Source organism: Hippichthys cyanospilos, chromosome 8 (assembly GCF_059441005.1).
Source record: "Hippichthys cyanospilos isolate Australia breed blue-spotted pipefish chromosome 8, RoL_Hcya_1.0, whole genome shotgun sequence".
Taxonomy (NCBI): domain Eukaryota; kingdom Metazoa; phylum Chordata; class Actinopteri; order Syngnathiformes; family Syngnathidae; genus Hippichthys; species Hippichthys cyanospilos.
The window spans coordinates 15,606,349-15,628,419 of record NC_142376.1 but is presented as its reverse complement, the minus strand read 5'-3'; the positions used below and the strand labels follow the sequence as shown (position 1 = coordinate 15,628,419).

Genomic DNA, 22,071 nt, shown 5'->3' with positions numbered 1-22,071 from the left:
GGATCTATTTGGTGTTTGTAGTGGATTTGCAAAGTTCAATTGTTTAACCAAGGCAGCAACGAGACACCAAAGCACGTCTTGACACAGCCCCTACGGTGCTTTTAAAAACTTAGGGGGACACCCGGCTGGATATACAGTATTGTACATCTCAGTTCGAAGGTGAAGAGAGCTCCTCAATACGCTACGGTGCTTTTAAAAATTTTTGGAACACCCGATACACTGTACCTCTCGGTGCCAAGAAAAAGAGACCTCCATAATGAAAAGGTGAAGAAAAATCAGGAGATATTGAAAAGACTGATCGATTGTGACTGCTGTTTGTTTTGGTGAATGCAAGCCTTTTCTTTCTTTGTCGTTTCAGTTTTGATATGTGTTATTTTATTTCGTTCATATTCCATTAACAGTAAAGAAATAAAATGACGTTCTTCTTATATTAAACTGCGATTTGTAATCTGGATTTCATAAAATCTCGTGGATGTTTATTTTGAATTATTTTTTTTACAGCATCACGTATAATGACAACTTTCAATGGCTGATGCGGTTCTTATTGACGTTTAAAAGCTCCGGAATAAAAAGCCTGTGTAGCCCAATAATGCGTACGTGTTCGCATTTGGGGGTATTTATTCCAGAGTCTGACATCACAGAAGGCGTTCTTGTGAAAGTCACGGCCCCCCACTGATAAAATGAGCTTTCTTGAGTTGCCATCCACAACTAAAAGCAGGTGAGGTCCACCACTGTCATCAGGTGCGTGAGAAAATAGTCCTCAATGTACATTTGCAAGGACTTTAAGGATTTCATTATATCTGTCCATAATCTCATTAAAAAGGTTCAGAGAATGGTAGCGCTGCATAAAGAACTAACATTGCATTCTGTTTTTATAGACTGCATTTTTAAAGTCTGTACAACGTCCAGATTTTATTGGAATTGGGTTTGTAGAAGGCTACCAAAGAGCGCTCGTAACAGCAAAGAATGAAAATTAAGTTCCCTATAAATGGTTCGTCTCTGTGTGGCCTGCAATTGGCTGACAACCACGAAGTCCCGCTGTTTCATTCATTTCAGAGGGCGGTTATTTAGCCACTTGGCGTCGACTGGGAAAAAAACATTACGTTTCTGACTTTTGTCACGCGACGTTAATAAGATGCTTCTGATCTGCGACACCTTTTCAAGGGTCCATATCAAAATTAACGACAGTATAGCATTATACCAAGAATTATTTGCGTTCTTGCTTTAATCTGGCAATTTTGACGGAATTTACAAATCAACCAATTTCGATGACTGCATATTCTCATACTGTGTTATCATTTAGATCCTGAAATTTGCCTGCATCAGTGTCCCATACGTAATTCTTCATTCATAAGGGAATGACTTATTTACTCAAATTTATTATTCAGAGAAAATAAGACTATCTTGAAATGCCACAGAAGTGCCACTCAAGTGAAATTTGATTTCCAACTGAGTAGTGTTACTGTGCCCCCTAGTGGCAACTGTATACCCCACAATTGTGCTGATTTGGATATTTTTGATCTTTTAATTAACGTTGGGGTTCATGACAAAAAAGTATGTATTCACAACAGGAAAAAAGGTCAACTGCAAGTTAAGTAACGCATTTCTAGAAAACAGGAGAAATTAGGCGAAATACACTTTCAGCAGAATGGCTTGTAAGGAAGTGAACTTACACACGAGGTCCAAGTGAAATGAACTAAAACACAATAAATACACAAAACATACTAGACCGTGAGTTGACACGATGTTAAAAAGTACAAACCCTCTCCAGTATTCACAGTATAGACTGATGAATGTGTACAACAGTTAATCTGCAACAAATCTTAAAATCAACATAGAAGGGGATGGCTATATGAAAAACTTCATAAAGAAAAGAACAAGTTGTATTTGGAAACATAGTGTCCTTTGTTATTTAGTATGGATTGAGGGCCTTTGCCACTTTGTGGCTATAAATGATCATTAGGTGTGTCTTTCACCACGAATTCCCTCGAGTAGATGACTTTTGAACGGTATCTGTCAAAGTACCAAATGTTTCAGGGCGAACTGAGACACACAGGCGATGTACTGTAGAGTTCAAGTGGGCTCGGCAAAGAGCAAGCTCCTCAGTCACTGTCAAACTTAATGGAGTTGACCGAGGTGTTGATTGTGCCGCCTCGGTAGCTTCCCCTCTTCTTCTTCGTCTTTTCGTGGCGAAACGTTTTGCCTTTAGTGAAGCGGAGAACGTCGTTTGCTTTCTGGCCCCAGTCACCGTTGGAGCCCATCTGAAAATGAGGATTACGTCCATGTTACTGGCGAAGGCGTTGGCCACGCTTGAAATAGTTCGTCAGCTTACCTTAGCGTCAAAAGAATTGTCTGCGAGGCGGGGGTCCACCTTGATATCCTCCTCGTTGATTCTTCGGAAAGGTACGTTAGACTGCGCGCACAACAAGTAAAAATGTCAAAACCGGTGTGTTCCCTTATTGGACATTTAAAGACTGAAGAGGAAGATTAGTGTATACACTAGCAGTCATAACACTTGATCACTTATCACTTGATTGAAGTGATCTCATTACATGGCAAGTGTAACAATAGGTCAAATGTAAGATTTTTTTGGTGTGTGTAGCAATTAAAAACAAATACTTTTTTCTTTTAAATGTGACTACCTTGTTGGCTTTGGGAAACGTTTGTGGTGTGGTAGTTTCTTTTTTCCTTTTTGGGGTCTTAGAGGTGGCTTTGGTTTGATTCTGCTCTTCCTCACTTCCCAATGATTTTTCAGTCTTTTGCTTGCCATTGGTGCCTGCATCAATTTGGAAGGAAATAGTTTCTTTCGTTAACGTTTTCATTTGCCAGTCGCTACTTAGTTTACCTCAATCTTGCCTTACCGTTGGCCTTGGGGGTGGCGGCGGCTTTTTGCGACGCCTCATCATCTGAGCTGTCTGAGGAGCTGCTGTCGCCTTTAGCTTGAGCGGCCTTGGCCGATTTAGCGGGGGTAGGAGTTTTAACCGTACTTTTTCCAGAGGTTTCCTCCTCTGAACTGCTCTCACTGGATGAAGACTCCGCAGGCTTAGCCGACCCGGCTTTTGGAGCTTTGCCGTTGGCGACAGCAGCCTTGCCAGGGGCGCTCTTGGTCCGCGCCTCGGAGTCTGAGCTGTCGGACGAGTCGGAGCTACTCTCCTCCGCCTTCTTCGCTTGAGCCGCTTTCGAAGCTGCGGGTTGAGCGACCGCTGCAGGCTTCTTGGCTGCAGGTTTAGCATTGACTGGGGTTTCCTCTTCAGAAGAGTCTGAGTCTGAACTGCTCTCTGCCTGAGCTGCTGCAGTCTTCGCTGCGGGGGTAGCTGCTTTTACGGGAGCCGGCTTGGCTTCGGGGGCTTCGTCCTCTTCCTCGGATGAAGAGTCAGATTCCGAGCTGCTTTTTCCCGCAGGGGCGGCAACCTTGGGAGCGGCAACCTTGGGAGCGGCAACCTTGGGAGCGGCAACCTTGGGAGCGGCAACCTTGGGAGCGGCAACCTTGGGAGCGGCAACCTTGGGAGCGCCAACCTTGGGAGCGGCAACCTTGGGAGCGGGAGCGGCAGGCTTTGAAGCAGGGGTGGCAGCCTTGGCAGTCGCTGGCTTGGCCTTCTCCGTCTCATCTTCAGATGAAGAGTCAGAGTCTGAACTGCTTTCTGCAGCAGCAGCCTTTGTGACAGGAACAGCGGCTACAGCCGCCTTTGTGACAGGAACAGCGGCAACAGTAGGCTTGGCAGGTTTACCCGTAGCCGATTTAGCTTTAGCCGGTTCTTCATCTTCGGATGAAGAGTCTGACTCAGAGCTGCTTGTTTCCGCTGCTTTTGCTTTTGCCACTGGAGTGGGAGCTTTAGCAGGTGTTGATTTTGCTTTGCTTGGTTCCTCATCTTCAGATGAGCCCTCAGAGTCGGAGCTGCTTTCCGCTGCGGCGGCTTTTGCAGGGGTTGCAGCCTTTGCGGTAGGCGTGGCAGGTTTAGGTGTAGGTGCTTTGGCTTTTGCAGGTTCTTCATCTTCAGATGAGGAGTCTGACTCGGAGCTACTTTTTGTAGCTGCCTTTGTTTTAGCGCCGTTTGCTACTGGAGTAGCAGACTTTGAAGCTGGCTTTGCAGGTTTTGCAGGTGGCAGCTTGGCCTTCACTGGTTCCTCCTCTTCAGATGAAGAGTCAGAGTCTGAACTGCTCTGAGCTGCTGCCGCTGCAGCGGACTTTCCTGCGGGAGTTGCAGGCTTGGGAGTTGCAGGCTTAGAAGTCGGGGTGGAAGGTTTGGCTGGTGTAGGCTTTTGAACTGGTTCCTCATCAGATGAGGACTCAGAGTCTGAGCTGCTTTCTGCTGCCGCAGCAGCACCGGTTTTAGCAGCGGGAATGGAAGCTTTTGCTGCAACTGGCTTGGCTTTGACTGCTTCTTCTTCAGACGACGAGTCAGAGCTACTCTCGGCTGGCCCTTTTGAGGCAGGAGGGGCAGGTTTAGCAACAGGCTTTGCTGGAGCTTCATCTTCTGAGCTGCTATCTGAACGTACAGGGACAAACAATATTGTTGAAATGCTGAATTTACAAATGTATTTCAACAGTTGTGAAGTAATATAACCATTTTGACAGGCCAAATTCACACATAACACACAAAAGCAAGTCCAAATCTGCTGCCCCTTGCCTGAGCTTGAGGAATCTGCTTTTTTCGCGAGGGTCTGTTTGAGTGGGGCTTTTTTTGCCGGGGTCTGTTTGAGTGGGGCTGCTTTTGCTGGCGTGACCTTGACCGCAGGCTTCTTGGGCTCCTCTTCACCTGAGCTCGACTCTAAGAGGAAACCATGTTAGACAACAATACAGTACATACTGTCCATGAGAGACAGACCAAGTATAATGTTTGTTACCTGAACTCTCAGAACTGGATTGTTTTTTAACAGCGGGTTTCTTCAAGACAGGTTTTCTAAGCGGAGTCTTTTTTACGGGTGCAGGTTTAACTGCACGGAGCACAACATTGTTGGACAAATGACAAAAAAACTCCCAACTCCCTAGTTAATCCAAAATGGGAGAAATCTTACCAGCTACTTTCTTCCCTTCATCCTCATCACTGCTCTCATCACTGCTGTCAGAGGCGTCGTCCTTGGCCTTACTGGCTGCTGCTGGAGCTGCCATTTTCGTTCCTGAACCTGGAGGTGGGACTGCACTGTACAGTCCTGTTGGGGTAAAAGTCAAAAGATTTAAATTGACAACACACAGATGCACAGGCCAGGGACTATGGCAGGAAAACAAGCAAAGGTGGGGATTAAAGAGGTGTCGAGGAGTTAGCGTTTCGCCAAACGCATAGGCCAAATGTATTAATAGTTATCTGACATAAATAATCCACATGACATTATCTCCATATTGCCCAGCTCTAACAACATTTAGCAAGTCTCACAATTATACCACAGGCTTCTCAAATAGTGGGGCGGGCCACCTGGGGTCACAAGGTGATGCTAGGGTTTTGTTTGTGAAGTGTAATTGAAATAAAATATGAATTATTTTGTTTGTTTTTGTTTCAGGCACTTTGATGCACTTGGTTGTTTTTTGCTGTTTTAGACGAAGCTGTAACCCGTATAAATGCTGTAAAAAATAACAGTGCTTTTTTGTTAGTGTTAAAAAGGATACAGGTTTAGGTACACTTATACAATTTTGATAGATAATAAACCATATCATTTTCAGCACTAACTAGATAAAAAAAAAATATAAACCAACTTTCAACAGGTGTTAACATGACTTTTTTTTTAACCAGGGTACACTCGCACCACTGTCTGAGGACTGACTTAACTCAATCGTAATATGAAAATGAACTTTGACAAACTAAGAATGCTGCGCCAAAGTGGCTAAAATTCATAGAACAATTTAAGTCCATTTTGACTTGGCGTCCAGTCGCACATTAGTAATAGGAGGTCTGTTACCTACTGCAAAGGGTAGACACGTTTTAGTCACTAACAAGTCAAATAGTTCATGCGACATTATCAAAATGAAAACAAACCAGATTTTTGTTTCTTGTTGGGCGGAGACTCATCTTCAGAGGATGAGTCTTCACTGCTTGAGTCTGCAGCTGCAGCAGCACTTTTCACTTGAGCAGGTTTGACTGGAGCCTAGAATAAAATCCACAAAGAAACGTAAGCCCTACAATTTGGTAGTCTGTGCAGGCAGGTTAGTTAAATACATCAGTAAATGTAAAAATTTGATCTATCTTCCATAAGTAATTGGTAATTTTGCAAGACATGCATAAATTTGAATCTGCATCATAATAGATGGCAGGTTGCTCACCTTGACTGATTCCTCTTCTTCTGAAGAACTTTCTTCACTGCTACTTTCCTGTTCCTTAGCTGCTCCACTTGCAGGAATGGGAACTTTGGGCTTAGCTGCGGCCACTGGCTCTGTTATTTGACATTAAATTTGGTATGGAGAAACATGCAGTTCAACATTTTTGTACTGCATGGTTTTTGTGAATGCAGAAGAAGTGCAGCACTCACTTGATGGAGCTTTTGTGTCTTGCTCCTCTTCAGAGTCAGATTCCTCACTGCTAGAGCTGCTGTCTTTCTTTCTTGTTCCACTTGCAGTTACTATAGGCTTAATGGGAGTCTAGATGAGGAAAAAAAAGACATTCAATGATTTTAAAAAACAAAACAAGTTAATTACAGGAGTGACTGCTACCTTGACAGGAGCCTTCTCTTCTTCAGAGTCACTTGATTCTTCACTGCTACTGGATGCAGCTTTTGCAGCCGCAGGTTTTGGAGCTGCTGCCTTAATAGAGTCTGCTTTGGCTTTTGAAAAGGAATTAGTCAGAGAATGGTTTTAAAATACATGGACGATAACTCAAAATAGTACTGGAATATTACCAGCAGGAGTAGCCTTTTGGGCTTTGCCACTGGATGCATCCTTGCTCTCTTGACTGGTTTTGGACTTCTTGGCAGCTGAGACAGCGGCTTCAGCACCGTCAGTAACCACTTTGCGTTTCCGAGCTTGAGGCGATCTAAGGGCATGCAAATTAAGTGTCATAAATCTTACAGGCTGTTGTACATGAGCAACACTGTTACATTTCAGATAAGTGCAATGGTTAAAGCAGCAGGGTGGCAGACAACACATCCTGTATTTACTTCCAGCTCTTCCTGTGTGGACTTTACAATACATTATTCCTTGAGAGTGACTGAAAATCTAGTTATTTATGATGAACCAGCTCTCATTAAAAAAAAGAAAAAGGTTGACTTTTGATTGTATCAAGATACATTCAAAGTGTGTTTACAAATCGCGGAATCTCAAACACAGACGGAAAAACACCATCAATTGATTGAACCTAAAATTTAACTGCTCAGGCCGGGGCACAAAAGGAGTGAATATCCTAGAGTTTCAGGGAATAATTGAGGACAGGGGTAGGTTCATTAGATAGTAGATCATGCGCACTTGAAATGTTAGTTGTTACTCAAATGAACATCACATCACTTCCAAAATCGCAAAACTTTGAATGCAGACAACTCACTTCACCCAGAAGTCGTAGATGTTGAGAAGACTCTCTTCATTTGGATCCTGTGGACTCTAGTTAAGGAAATACACATAAACACAAGCGAGTGAATTCCCTGAATTTGGTGCACAAATCGGTTTTTGCAGAAAATGAAGTACACGCGTTCAGACCACACAAACGAGGTGCTGAGGGTAGGTTAGGGTTGCACTCGGTAATCCACGTGCTAACTTCCTACATTAGCACTGGTGTCTAAATACACTTTATCATGGCACAAAACTGTCCTACTGGATGACACTGGGACATACTTACCACCTTAATCTGCTTGACAAAAGTTTGAGCGGCCTTGGTGAATTTGTTCTCCAGCAGGAACGAGTACACATATTTGTACAAATCGCTGGGAACCGACTTGCGCTCCGCCATCTTCACCACGCTAGAACTGAAAGGAAATGACGCAAGAGCTTTCAACGCATGCGCATTCCAAAAACAACAAACTGCTCACACACCTGAATAACTATTCAAATCGAATTTTTACGATGGAGGCATAGTCTTAACCACAATTTTCTATTAATTGTCAATATGTAGAAATATGTGTTCAAAAGTACGCTTATTTTAGGGAAACACATTGGGTTGTGTATCATAAAAAGCAAATCACGTCTAGATTTCTGTTCTTGCTTATTCTTCATGTAGCGTAGAATTTTCTGATAAAATACTTTTGTTTTCAAACCAGAATTATATTTCTTAAAATAAACAAAAATAAAAATGAGAACAACCGTCAACACAGTACTCTACTGCCCATCTGATGCGTTCTTATCAATGAGGCTGAAATTGCACTTGCGGGCGCAGAATTAATACGTCATCACGAAAGACCTTGCTTCCTCGTGTCGTAACATGGTCGACTTTGTTGAAGGAATCTGGAAATGACAGCTACCAATTGACTATTTGCGTCAAATATTCACACCCTAACCCATCGAAACAATGCCACGCTACGAGCTGGCCCTTATCCTAAAGGCGATGCAGCGACCGGAGACGGCAGCAGCTCTTCGGCGCACAGTGGAGACTTTAATGGAGCGTGGCGCTGTGGTGCGAGACATGGAAAATCTTGGAGAGAGATCCTTGCCCTTTGTGATAAACAAACACAACCAGCGACACCGCCGAGGATCATACTTTTTGATTGACTTTTACGCTGCACCCAGCATCCTCACGAAACTCGTTGATCACTTACATCGTGATGTGGACGTGGTGAGGCCCACGGTGCTGAAGAAGGAAAAGCAGAATTCTCAACAAACATGCTGTGGTCTTCAGCAGTGATTGAACGTGCGTATATTGTATTATATAATACACACAAACAATCCAATAGTAATTATGCTACATTTCCTCTCCGACATATACTCACCATCTCTGTGTGAAGTTGTATAAAAAATAACCTTGTAATTGAAGTGAACACAATATACATTGATTTTCAGATTACTTGAATGTTTAAAATAGCATTATTATTTCCGCATATTGAAGTAAGAGTAAGTAAGTAAGTAAGACCTGTGTAACAGTATTCTTTACTTTAAAAACAGGTCAACATCCTTTCTGCTTTTTAGGGATCATGTTTTGCTAATTGGTTAGGCTGTAACCCAACTTTTGTTTTCTGTTGGCAGGTGCAGTTCATATCTAGGGCATGCCTATGCTTTGACCTCATCCATTACTGTTGATTGAATTTCACTGTTTTGTGATGGTAATAAACGTGCTTTTTGTTATGTGGGAGTCTGTGTTCACTATCAGGCATAAGCAGTGTAATTTAAATGTATGTATACATTCATACATACATACTCATTCCTACATCCAATTTCTCAACCACTTACTCTTAATTCCCACTTTGAGTCGTAGGTGTGCTGGACCTTATTCCAGCTGTCTTTGGGCAGTAGGTGGGGGTATAGCAAATCGCAGTGCACACATACACAGAACAACCATTCACATTCCCAAGCACACCCAAGGGCAATTTGGAATTTTCCGATATACATGCATTTTTTTGGAGGATGTGGGAAGTAGCCGAAACAGAGAAAACCCATGCAGGGGATAACATGCAAACTCCAGAGCTGGAATTGAACCCACGACCTCTGTACTGTGAGTCAGATATGATAACCACTCCTTCACTGTTCCACAGTGATATATTTATACTCACTTGGGTCACAGGCCTGCTGGTGCCTATCCCGGCTGTCTTTTGGGCAGTAGGCCCAAACTGGTTGCCAGCCAATCGCAGGATACATGAAGACAAAAGAACTATTCATGCACCCAAGCACACCTAAGATCAATTTAGAATGTCCCATACACCTGCATATTTTTTAAGTGCGGGAGGCAGCCAGAGAGAACCCATGTGGGCTCAGGGAGAACATGAAAACTCCACACAGGAAGGCTGGAGCAAGCTAGATTTGAACTCCCGACTGAGCTGTGAGGTGTGCGTGGTAGCCACTCTTCATCACTTATAACAGAAAGCTTTGATGTTATTTCAAAACACAAAACATATTGCTTGATAAAATAATTGCAGCTTGTTCAGAATTTTATTTTTTTCTGTAGGAAAAAAAAATGTGTATGTGACTTGTGTAAAAAATGTTGAGCTTTATTTTCTTTGTTACTTGGTAGAGTCTTTCTGGTGACGTCCTTCATCCAAATACTCTGTCCTCCCTTTGTTTGACTTCCTGCATTCTTTGTTACTTTGTTTACATTTATTTTTTTCAATGATATTTGTTAAACTTTAAATTAGTGTTATACTGTCATTTTGTGTTGGTACTTTGTATCTGTTTGAATCTCCCACACTTGTTCCTGCATTTTTCAAATTTTAATTGTATTATCCGATGCCTCTCTGTAGCATTCAGTCTGCTTTGGGGTCCTTTTAGACTCAAGTAACCGTTACATACTGTAGAAGGATTTGTTTTGCGTGGTTAAATTCTTCTATGTAAAACTTTGTCAAGTTGTTGTAAAAAAGAACCCAGTTAGTGACACTCTTCAGTTGTTGCCCCATGCGATAACAGAATGCATTCGGTCAAGCACTGCTATAGGCCAAAATTCCCACCGGCTTACTCTTTTGCATGAAAGGATTGATTTAATAATTGATACTCTGTTCCTTTTTTCTTCCATCTCAAAGACGCAACACACTTATGACAGAGTAAAAAGAGAAACAAACGTTTAACTCAATGGAATAGAAAGCCTTTATTATCATTATATATCTGGTATACAACGAAAGTGAGAGCACTGATCTGATTGGTGTGTATGAATAATATGAACAATAAATGGAACAAATACAATAATATATAAATAAGTATTATTAGAAATCTGTTTCACAGGAGTTCACTTGTTATTTCCAGTGTGCTTTTGTTATTCAGTCCCTCCCTCCTCCTCTGAAATCAACAATCGTCCCGGTCCCGAAGAAACCATCTTCTAATAGACTAACAGATTTCAGACCCGTGGGCCGCACAGGTCTCATAATGAAGTGGTTTGAACAACCGATGCTAAAACACATTAAAAATTCCTTCACACCATCACCGGACCATCATTACATTGCTTACAGAACCAACAGGTCCACAGATGATGACATCTCCCATCATTCTCCACACTGCCCTGCAGCATCTTGAACAGAGGCACAGCTACGTCAGGTTGCTTTATGTGCGCTTATCGTTCATAAACTGCTGGGCCTCAGTCTACCACCGCCCACCAGCAGCTGGATTAAAGACTTCCTGACTAATTGTCCTCACTCCATCAGAGTAGGTCCTGATCTTTCCTCTACTATTGAGCTCAGCACCGGGTCACCTCAAGGCTGTGTGCTCAGCCCACTCTTCTACTTACTATACGCCATTTGCTTCCACTTTCATCATCAAATTTGCGGACTATACCGCTGCGGTTGGACTTGTATCAGGCGGCAATGAGTCTGCTTACATGCAATAGGTCCACGACCTGTCCGAGTGGTACACTGCCAACAACCTCATTCTCAACACCTCCAAAACAAAAGAAGTGATGACTGTAGGAAACCTGACACAAACCACCAGCCTCTCTTCATCAACAATGTCTCATTGAAATTCTTGTGCATACACGGCACTGACAACATCACTTGGACAATTAACACGCAGGCAGCTGTGAAGAAAACACAACAGCGCCTCCACTTCCTGAGAGTCGTCAGGAAATCTTATCTTTCTGAGAAGCTCCCGGTGTTCTTCTACAGGTCAACTATTGAGAGCATCATAACAAACTGCATCTCTGTGTGGTTTGCTGAATGGTCTGCTGCGGACAAGAAATCATTACAAAGAATAATTAACATAGCAGATAAAAAATCGGTTGCCCCCTCCCCTCTCTGTCAGACATTGTGAATGACCGCATCCTTTCAAGAGCCAACAGCATCATTAAGGACAATTCACACCTAAGTCATCATCTGTTAATTCTTGCTGTCTGGCAGGCGTTACAGGTCCATCAAATCTCAAACAACCACTCGCACTTGACTACCTGCACTGCTGCACTTTACATCTTTACATCCCCGACTGCATAAATGAGTTGCCATTTCTGTGTACTGATTGTGTATTTATCATTTATACAATTTTACTCTTTTTTTAATCTTATTTCATCCTTTTTATATTGTGTGCCAGTGGAGTAGCAGTCATAATCTCATTGTACTGTGTATAATGACAATAAAGACGTTCTATTCTATTCTATTCTATTCTATTCTATTCTATTCTATTCTATTCTATTCTATTCTATTCTATTCTAAATGTTTTAAAGTGAACCAATCACAAGTTGACCTTAGCAAGATTCTTTCAATTAATGACTTATTTACAGACTCAAGGTCCAGGTACATTATAAATCCACTGAACATGAAAAAATATAGATACACAAATAAAAGTATGTCAAAACCTCCCCTCCCCACAAAAACAATAAATGGATGGATAATTTAACCAGATAGGAAACAGACAAATGGCCATTTCAACAGTATCTCTGCAATAATTAACATTTTCAATTGGTTTTGATGATTTCTACAACATTCCTAGGAAATCACAATTTATGCCATCTGGTGACGTACTGCTGAACAGGAACCTGACTACTTCTCAAATAGTTGGATGCACCCTGATGTGACGCGAGGGGGGTGGTGCGTATATCAGGTACTTTGAGTTTTTTTTCTCCTGTGTTAGGCTAACCTGTAACCTAGAGCATGTTTTTGATATTACTATTCTACAAGACACCCGATTCAAATAATCAGGATCGTCATCAGACTTCTGCTGAGATTGCTGATGAGCTGATCATTTGGCTCGGTGTGTTGAAGATCAGAAAACTCATAAACATGCAGCATAGCAGCCCTCGAAGACTGATTTGGCACAACCTTGCTGTAACTTGTACGACATCTGTAAAAGTAAACATTTGTTGAAAATTGCATTATATTGCTTTTTCTTTTTTTTATGTAGAAAGGGAGACCATTTTAGGTATACTGTACAGTACTTAGGGAGGCTTTGCAAAAAAATAACTGCTAAGTACTGATTTATCTGGACATTGATTCATTGACCTGAAATAAAATTAACAAAACATTTTTTTTTCCAAACACATCTTTTAAAACTCAAATTTGAAAGTGCACACCTCTCCTAACAATAATTAGTCGACTACGTACTGTACTGTCCACTGTACTTGGAACAGTCTTGCTAAAAGAGGCCCAAACGCCTACTTGGCGGAGGTCACGAGTCAAATGACAGTGATGAGTCACATGTTTATGCGGAGTCGTCAGCTGACTTGCAGCCATAAAGGCTTGAACGCAAGCTGCAGTTCGCGATTGTGCTTGGAGCGCCCAGTATGAACTACATAGCCCACAAGCCTGAAAACAGCCGAGTCATGCTGCTTCTAAGTCTTCTGTTCGTGTCTTCAGGTATTGTCCAAATACACAAGGAAAAATCAAGATCGATATATTATGTACATAAGATAGCGTGAAGAGCGTTTTGGTTGTCCAACTAGTTAGTGAAAGGCGGAAGCGACACAAAGTAACCTTGCTAAACTGTAAACAGCAGTACGATACAGTACAAGACATACGATCGCTAGCAGCTGCTCGCACAAACATGTTCGTCTAATAACCTCGTTTTGTATTTCCGCAAGACTGTGAATGATTTACGTGAATTTATCGAGGTAAAACAACTACCTGTGCTTCCTATTAAGCTACCGTTGTTAGCGTCGAAGCTAATGGCTGGTTAGGAGACGAGCCGTGCACCAAAAAACTCAGTTTTCAAAAATAATTGTCATGATACTGTTATAAGGAGAAAATACGTTTTGTTAACATGTTTATTTTGTGATTTTTGTTGTTGTTCCGCGAGATTGTATTTATTTAGGTCAAGGATTCTTGGTTACATGGTGTTCAATTCATGCGACTGCCTTTAGATATAAATTGTTGTACTGTAAAGGGAAGTTCGTTTCAGATCATCAACCACGGACTTTCTATTCTAATATTGTGTTGTGTTCTGTTCGTTCCCGTTTCGATATGCGCAGTTCGGTATTTGACTTCCATTTTTTTGTTTTAGCTTCACTGCAAGATCAAAGAATCATAACTTATAAAGGGCAAATACATACTTTGGTTGAGTGGCACTTTGAAAAACTAGAGTTTAGAAGATATTGCTTATTCAATGTGTTTTATTCTGTGCTCATCTTTTATCCTCAGTGTTGAGACTTTCACTTAAACACTTATTTACTATGTGCACTTTGACTTTAAATATCCTCGGATTGTATTGTAGTGATATAAACAAATGGCTCTGTTCAGAAGCCGAGGCCCCCTAATAAATTCCTTTTTGCGCAAAATCCTGCTGGGCTTAATCCAAAGCCTTCTAAATAGGTAACGTTCTTTTTGATTTTGGACAGTCAGTCCTTTTTATTGTGTCAGGATCAGTGAAGTTTTGCCTGGAAAAATTTTTTAGACTTTATGGTCACATGATTCAAGCGAATGGCGATGAGGATTCATCTGTTTTGCCAAGTCATTATCTGTCCCCACTCACTTTCGCTTGTTGATATCTTTAGAATCATGTATACATAATCTTACATTTTTTTGTGTTTGTGTTTTAAACACAAAAAACTTCCATAACTGAGTGAAGAGATGATAATTATCTAATTACTGTGTTTGCGCTTATTTTTTCCCAATCATAAGACATTTACCTGTACATTCATTAAGTAGTAATAGTTTACTGCGGATTAACTGTGGCAAATGGAAAGTTAAATTGTCACAAAAACACATTTGTAATATTTTTAACATTTTACTTTGACAAAGATAATGACCCCACATACAGTAGATAAGTGGCAAAATTGCAACTTGAAAGATAAGTCGGTTGTTATGGAAACTTGATTTTTTTTTTTAACCTTGATGTTTTTAGATGATTAACTTTTCTTACAGTTTATTGTCTGACAACAATAATAATAATAATAATAACTGCATGTTTTCCAGTGTACATGTTTTGACCCTCTCCAGGCAGGCGTTGCAAATTTGCAACAATAATATGAGAGTCCCCTAGGTATTCCACATTAATATTGTTTGAGGCTTTTTTTTTTAGATGTTTGAAAATTTTTTTAGCCTGAGTTAATCATTGTCATGGCTCCCCTGTTTTCCGGGCTTGGTCACATCCGTCCGCAAGCTGAGCCCTTGGCCTAGCAATGTGGCAAGATTTCCCACAAATAAGTCTGTCGAAAGTGTAGTTAGAATATTTTTGAATCATCTACTCAGTAGAATTTTTCTGATTGGTTGACAGGTTTTCAGTTCCTGCAATTTCAGTTAAAAACATGCAAAAAATTGCATTACAAAAATGCAAATCAAATTTTAAGATTCCGCTTGAAAAAAAACAAACATGTTTTTTGCATGTGATGCATGACATTTTCCGAGATAGTCTAATCCTTTAAATTTGTGATACTTAATCTTTCGGCTCTGACTTATTGACTTGGTGATAGGAGATGTATTGCGGTGTTGGTCTTGTTTTTTTTTTTTCATTTTACTCAGCTGACAGATTGTTGAATGTTTGCTTGCCCTTTCACTTGTCAATTACTTGCTCATGATCATGTGTTTCTTAACCTGGAACTATATTAAACTGCTCATTTTTAAACTGGGAGTCCCAAATGGTTGCATTATTATTATGTGAAGCAGGTAAAAGTCAAACAGGTGAAAAACAAATTTTCTTCTTTTTCTACTAAAGCTACGGTCTCTAAACTATGGTCCTTTGACTATTTTGCAGCTGTGGCCAGCCCTTTGCTGGGCACAGAGCAGTGTGCTCGTGGACCCCCTTACTGGTGTCAGAATGTGAAGACTGCCTCTCTGTGTGGAGCAGTAACTCACTGCCAGCAGAACGTCTGGAACAAACCCCAAATGGTGAGACTCTTCCTGCCTTGTGCATAATTACTTCAATTTTCCCTTCCGTCTGAAAAACATTGCTTTCATTTTGTATTTTTAAGAGTGATATGAGACCTCTGTAACACTTCCAGATCTGTCTTCTCCTAATGACACTTTTTTTTTTTTTTTAAATCTTGTTCCAGAAAACCGTGCCATGCGACTTGTGTAAAGAGGTGATTATGGTCATCTTGGAGATTTTGAAGAGCAATACCACAGAGGTATAAATAAATACTTTAGAAATAACTTTCTATACTTTTATTTACATTTTTATCCCAAATGTTAAGTTAATGTCGTGATTGCAGGCTGAAATTCTCGGATACCTTGAGAAAGCTTGTCAGCTCATTCCTGACCAACAAATGAGTTCAGAGTGCAAGGAGATGGTTGATAATTACTACCAGATTGTCATGTCAGTCATCATTGGAGAGTTGGTGAGTGACCTCCTTTCAAATGCTAGGGCATACTATATCTTTAAGCACAATGATATACAGTAAATAAATGTCTCAGCCCATATGAACATCAAAAGAAAAAAAAGTTGTGTAAGTGTATGTAAAATGCTGATTCAGACTTATTGATAGGGAAGTGAGTCCAGGTTGATGTGGAAACGAAGAAGTCATTATGCAAGTCAGAACCTTGTGACCAACAGCATTGTATGACCTCATCTGCTTCAATCATCTTTCACTTTTTAAGGATAATCCCGGTGTGGCTTGTGGCGCCATTGGCCTGTGTAGCTCCCAGCAGAAGGTCCTGGCTGAGCTTCAGGACCAGCTGATGTCCAATGAGATCCCAAAGGTTGACCTCGCCAAGTCAGCTTCACCATTTCTTCTCAATGTGCCTGGACTCTTGTACCCACAGGAAACCCCCAAACCAGCGACTCCCGTCAAAGTATGCTCTCAGTGCTGCTGGGAAGTTTGTTCCACACTGGCCATTTCACATGTCCTGCTTCCTCTTCATAGGAAAATAGTGAGGTGTGCCAGGACTGCATTAAGTTCTTGACTGATGCACAAGCAGAAGAAAAGGCAAATGGTACATTTGTAAGCGCTCTTCTTGTGAAGTTTGAGGAAAGTTGTGAGAAGATGGGACCTGGTTTGGCAGACATTGTGAGTGACGTCAAATGTTTTCATAGTTTTCCAGATTTTACACCTTCACCAAATATTGGAACTTGGGTCCAACGCAACCACTGTCAGCTAACAGGTCAAGATCATACATAAAAATAGTATATACTGTACTGTAAATATATACATTTTTGTGAGGTTAGTACAGTCATTGCCATCAATGCAACTATCCTAATTGTTTTTAGTTTTACCTTTTCATCAAAACAATGACTAGGAGATGAAAGTTCCTTGCAACTGACTTAGAATGAAAGTTAGCATTGTCTACGGCACTTGTAAAACTTACACAATTGATTAACAGCAATAATGATGCTAAAATTACTTTTTACCAGTTCAAAAAAGCCACGACAAGTTGGAACAAAAAAACAGCTAGCATCAACCTACTGTTAAATACTAGTTACTGTAGTAAACGTTGTTTACTTGAAAGAATACTTGTACTAAATTCTTCACAGGGATTTTTGAGTCACATACCAATTATCTGTATCTGGTATCAGCGTCTGTCTTGTGCAGCTTTGCGATCATGAAGTAGAAAAAAAAAAGATATTTGCCATTGCTTTCATGATATTGTATGAGTAAATCATAGGCCTTGTTTTGCAACTATGTCATTGTGGTTTGGGGGTATATCAAAACTATTAGTAGTATCAGTACTTGGTATCAGTATCAAGGGCTATTCAAGAGTTGAGTACTGGTATCTGTCTTTGGGGGGGGGGGGGGGGGGGGGGGGGGGGGTACTGTTGAAACAGTTTTAGAAGAGATTTCACCAATACAGTTGGATGCAGTTTTACCTGTATTCCACACAAGTATATGTTTTCCTTAATTACTGTGTAGAACTGCTCTTTTTAGAAGTATTAATGTGTTAAAAATGCATGTTTTAGTGGAATGGAATAAAAGGTTTCAGAGGGGTAACATCCTTTTAACTTGACCCCCTAATTACAGCCATGCAGTATGAAAATAAGTTGACCTCTAATTTTGAAATATTCCACTAGAGTGTTGTGGGATGCGCAGAAAAAAATGAATTTGGTAGCACATTTCTCACTGACTTACTTGTTGCTCTCCCTCTTACAGTGTAAGCAGTACATCAGCATGTATGGCAGCGTTATTCTTCAGGAAATCCTTTCCCAGGTGAGTCCCCGCATATCATATACCTAAAAATGTGTAATAGAGCGTATCTACTTGAAAAACATAAAGATTGGTGATATTTTCACATCTCCGCCCTCTTCGGCCCTTTGTTTACATATGTCTTTTCTTCCTTTTTGGCTCTTATGCTGCTCCCCAGGATCAGGTAGGACTTGTATGTCTGCACCGTAGCTTTTTAACAATTTTATCTTTTTAGCATTTGCAGCTCATATTGACTTGTTGCTCGTGTTTCTTACCAAACACTGTTGAGATGCAAATTGGGCATGTGGTTGCACTGTCATAACACACTAAAACATTTTGCTTCTTTAAATAACCTGCACATGGATCACTTTTATCCCACATATAATGAGCATATATATGTGTGATGTGTTCTTGAGCTTTGTGACCCATTGTGAGAAAATTAGTCCGCTATGAATTGCATAGCGTCTGGAATTTAAATCCACATGTTTGTTGCGATTTGGGGCAGATTTCATCTTAATACCTCACTCACGACTGCATAAATGTACACTAGCTAAGAGTGTATACGTTTATATTATGGTAATTTCCAGCAAGTTATATTTTTTGTTCGCGAAACCTATGACTTTTTTTTTTAAACCGTGGAATGGTGTCATGCTTGGTGTCATGCTTGCTTGATAGTATCACAAGCTTGATCTACTTTAATTTGAACCTAGTGCCTTTTTCTGAACTTTACTCTCCCCATAGGATCCCGAGGAAATTTGTTCCATTTCGGGTTTCTGTAGCGCTGCCAAAAAGTCCACTCCAATGTTAAATCTGCAACCTGCTCAAGTTCTCCCTGCTGCTAAGACATTGCCTGCCCTCAATCTTGTTCCTGCCACCAAGACGGAACCTGCTAAATTGACTAAAGTAACTCTTCAAACCAGACACGTTTTTATGCTTTCACATAGATTTGTTTGTATAAGATAATTTCACGATAAATCCCTCTGTGTTCCAGCCTATGGTGCGTGTTCGGGATTCCCCTCAATGTGCAATCTGTGAATTTGTGATGAAGCAGTTGGAAGACATGTTGGATGATCAAAAAACTGAGGTAGGACTGGGACCACATTAAGCAAATTGTGAAGCTGTGTAGTTGTTTTTACAAAGTACATGGGTCCATTTTCTACATTTGTCCCAGGAGGAAGTGATTGCAACTGTGGAGAAGGTTTGTGCATATCTGCCCACCACCCTGTCTACTCAGTGTAAGGACCTGATCGAGACCTACGGCGCAGCCATCATTGAGCTGCTAGTTCAGCAGGCTGACCCAAAGACAGTTTGCACCGTTTTGGGACTCTGCAATGATGCCAAAAATGCTTATGTCCGTAAGTTCTCCTTTACATTGAAGGGATAAAATAACATCCATATCCACAAACTGTTCCATGATGCTAGCTGAGTTTTAGTTGGATCAGCTTTCAATTTACAATTGTGATAAATTCTTATCCCACTGTTAAAAAAAAAAAAATATGGATTTATGGTTATCCATAAAAAAGTTAACTTGTCCATGAAAATGCTTTTATGAATATAAATATATGTTTTTAAATCTTTAACTGTTGAAGCAACTGCATTATGTCTCTTGGGGATGTGTTGTAGTTGCTTAGAACATACTGAAAATTATTTTAATTTGGCCTATTGAACATAAAACACGTTACAAAATTAAAAAACAAAATGGAAAGAAAAGGAAAAGCAACAAATATCATAATTCAGTACGGTTTACATGCTCAAAGGGAGTAGGAAGTACGTAAACTTGTTTAGTCCTACTCCTAGTTTTCTATATGTAGGTTATAGACTATATAGGTTGTTCGTCTTTATAGCTGATAATTTTTTTTTTGTTGTACATGGTTACTATTATGGATAATTTTGCAAGTTTTTTTGTTGTTGTACATGTTTACTATTATGGATAATTTTGCAGTCTTTGGTCCCACATCGGGAAAAAAAAAACTGTGCAAAGGCAGGTGTTTAGTAAGTAAAAATGTTCATATTTTATCTACTGTCTGTAAATGTATTTTTAAAACAATAGGTCTAACCCAAAAAATGTTGGTTTCCCAAACACCTAATTTTCAAAACTTTCAGTAGTCAAATAAACATGGACAAAAGGTAAAAGTAGCTAATACTGACACCCTCGCAATGTTTTGTGGACATTTTATGGATATCATTTCAAGTTTTAAAACTTGAAAATTATTTAGTTGTACTGTATAGGTGATCTAAAACTAAGACTTATTCCAGCTGCCATTGATGATGCTACCTTCAAAAACGGTGGCTACTGCAAGGTGTGCAAGATGGCCGTCACCTATATTGACGGAATCCTTGAAAAGAATGCAACTGAAGCTCAGATTGAACAGGCAGTGAGGAAAGTTTGCAGATTCCTGCCTGAATCCTTCCAGACAGAGGTGACAATATTAACTAAGAACTCGTAGCTATTTTTCTGATCGGCATATTATTATTGTGACTTGTTTGTGTTTGTCGACAGTGTGACCAGTTGGTTGAACAGTATGAGCCTATGCTTGTGCAACTTCTCCTTCAGATGCTCGACCCAGACTTTGTGTGCTTGGTGGGTTTATCTTCATTGTCGCTATATTGTGTAGGTTATCGAAGTCTTGAGTGGGCAAGCTAAATAGTTTGTGTTGGTGTGTGTGTGTGTGTGTGTTAATAGCAAGCGGGAGCCTGTATTGAGGCTTTGCGCAGACTGCTGGGAACAGAGCAGTGCACGTTGGGACCTTCTTTCTGGTGCAAGAACATGGAAACAGCAACCCAATGTGATGTATGTCACTTACACATACATTACTCTTTTGGGTGGGACTTTAGGATAAAGCTAAAAATGCACCCTAACCTTTAAATGTGAACAGAATTTTCCTTTTGTTATTTTTTTTTAAATGTGGATATCTAAAAGGTTCAGCACTTTTTGCACAATTTTCTGTTTTTAATGCGCTACCAGGTTCAATTAAATTTTCTATTTTACCCGTTGACATCATGAGACAAGACTGTGACCTTTCAACTGATGAACAGGTTTTTGTTATTTGAGTCCTCAGACGATTCTCTGAGCAGTTGGACATCCCCACAAATGTTTTGCTCATGGATTCAACAAATGTTGTGAGAATGTTACCATTATACTTGTGAAACAACTGTTGGTTGTGCAAAAATTTAATATAAGCATAGAATGTTGGGACATGTTATGTTAAAGTTCACCTTTAGAGGTAGCAGTGTATTTTAGGTTCTTTTAGAAATTTCAACCTTCAAAAAATAATCTTAACTTTTTGTGAGTGTGTTTATTCGGATTAAGCTCATTTGTTTATATGAATGCAGTTTTGAGGAACAACCTGAAGTGATCTTCACTTTAAGCTCTTGTCTTTCAGGCTGTGGCTCATTGCAAGCGCCACATGTGGGCATAGAAGAAGATCAGCATCTACTGAAACGTTTTAGGGAATTGACGGCATTGCTGCTTCCTACTTCAACTGTTTTATTCTTTTCTCAACTAGACTAAGTGACTGTGTTTAATTTGTTGCGATTTGTGGAAAGGGACTGGACCTTTTTCCCTTCTGAGGCAGGGTTGGGGGTTAATTAAATGTACACAGGCCTGCTTCTCAAAACAGGCCAATAAACCACTGTAAAATTTCTTAGTTTGACATATTGGAATTGTATTACTGTGCTTGCTCCATCTGATTATATGTATTAATAAAAGTTATTTTTCACATGTGGTAACATGTCAAGAGCAACAGGTCATTGTTAAAACCTCCATGCTGGAGTAAACGGATTTGTGAAAAATGACTGACAGATTTAACCCTCGAGCAGCATGTCTGGTTCCAAACAAAACATTTATTTTTGTTTGTCATATGTTTTATTTCAATGTATTTTTAGAAGGTAATAATGTGGTCTGGAGTGTTCCTTCCATTGTTTGCACTTTCACAGCTGTTTGTACCCTAATACATAGCAAGCATCTTCTGTTCTGCTTCATATCCTGAGCCAGCTGTAAGTTGATTTGACAAGTTTAACTTTATTAAATTGATCCAAATCACTGGAGATG

At 40.3% G+C, this 22,071-nt stretch overlaps 3 protein-coding genes across 5 annotated transcripts; 2 read left to right on the top strand and 1 right to left on the bottom strand.

Annotated features, from left to right (window-relative positions):
* Nucleotides 1-1,207: 1,207 nt before the first annotated feature.
* On the bottom strand, nt 1,208-7,881 carry nolc1 (nucleolar and coiled-body phosphoprotein 1). The gene is made up of 14 exons (XM_088421993.1): nt 7,755-7,881; nt 7,464-7,519; nt 6,826-6,959; nt 6,641-6,750; nt 6,460-6,568; nt 6,254-6,363; nt 5,970-6,078; nt 5,017-5,151; nt 4,846-4,935; nt 4,629-4,769; nt 2,862-4,487; nt 2,643-2,776; nt 2,333-2,413; nt 1,208-2,261 (listed from the first exon to the last, which is right to left on the bottom strand). The coding sequence occupies exons 1-14, from the start codon at nt 7,863-7,865 to the stop codon at nt 2,103-2,105; spliced, it is 3,105 nt and encodes a 1,034-aa protein (XP_088278119.1). The 5' UTR covers nt 7,866-7,881; the 3' UTR covers nt 1,208-2,102.
* Nucleotides 7,882-8,284: 403 nt separating this feature from the next.
* On the top strand, nt 8,285-9,190 carry mrps6 (mitochondrial ribosomal protein S6). Its single transcript, XM_088421994.1, has 2 exons — nt 8,285-8,759; nt 9,092-9,190. Exon 1 carries the CDS (start codon nt 8,421-8,423, stop codon nt 8,751-8,753), a length of 333 nt encoding a protein of 110 aa, XP_088278120.1. The 5' UTR covers nt 8,285-8,420; the 3' UTR covers nt 8,754-8,759; nt 9,092-9,190.
* A 3,992-nt stretch (nt 9,191-13,182) lies between these two features.
* Nucleotides 13,183-22,067, top strand: psap (prosaposin). 3 transcript variants are annotated; one of them, XM_088421767.1, is made up of 15 exons: nt 13,183-13,326; nt 15,659-15,792; nt 15,957-16,031; nt 16,116-16,241; nt 16,501-16,695; nt 16,767-16,910; nt 17,988-18,044; nt 18,199-18,213; nt 18,762-18,923; nt 19,012-19,104; nt 19,192-19,375; nt 20,277-20,440; nt 20,521-20,601; nt 20,704-20,811; nt 21,404-22,067. In XM_088421767.1, exons 1-15 carry the CDS (start codon nt 13,254-13,256, stop codon nt 21,437-21,439), a joined length of 1,647 nt encoding a protein of 548 aa, XP_088277893.1. In that variant the 5' UTR covers nt 13,183-13,253; the 3' UTR covers nt 21,440-22,067. The 3 variants fall into 3 exon arrangements, with proteins under 3 accessions (XP_088277893.1, XP_088277894.1, XP_088277892.1); XM_088421766.1 differs by having other exon boundaries at nt 13,278-13,326; nt 18,199-18,204; XM_088421768.1 differs by lacking the exon at nt 18,199-18,213.
* Nucleotides 22,068-22,071: the final 4 nt, after the last annotated feature.

Coding starts and splice junctions, on each gene's coding strand:
- psap (XM_088421767.1), top strand. CDS start 13,254: ATGAACTACATAGCCCACAAGCCTGAAAACAGCCGAGTCATGCTGCTT. Junction 13,327..15,658: donor TCTTCTGTTCGTGTCTTCAG/GTATTGTCCAAA, acceptor ACTATTTTGCAG/CTGTGGCCAGCCCTTTGCTG. Junction 20,812..21,403: donor AAACAGCAACCCAATGTGAT/GTATGTCACTTA, acceptor CTTGTCTTTCAG/GCTGTGGCTCATTGCAAGCG.
- mrps6 (XM_088421994.1), top strand. CDS start 8,421: ATGCCACGCTACGAGCTGGCCCTTATCCTAAAGGCGATGCAGCGACCG.
- nolc1 (XM_088421993.1), bottom strand. CDS start 7,865: ATGGCGGAGCGCAAGTCGGTTCCCAGCGATTTGTACAAATATGTGTAC. Junction 2,414..2,642: donor CGTTTCCCAAAGCCAACAAG/GTAGTCACATTT, acceptor TTGTGCGCGCAG/TCTAACGTACCTTTCCGAAG. Junction 2,262..2,332: donor ACAATTCTTTTGACGCTAAG/GTAAGCTGACGA, acceptor CCTCATTTTCAG/ATGGGCTCCAACGGTGACTG.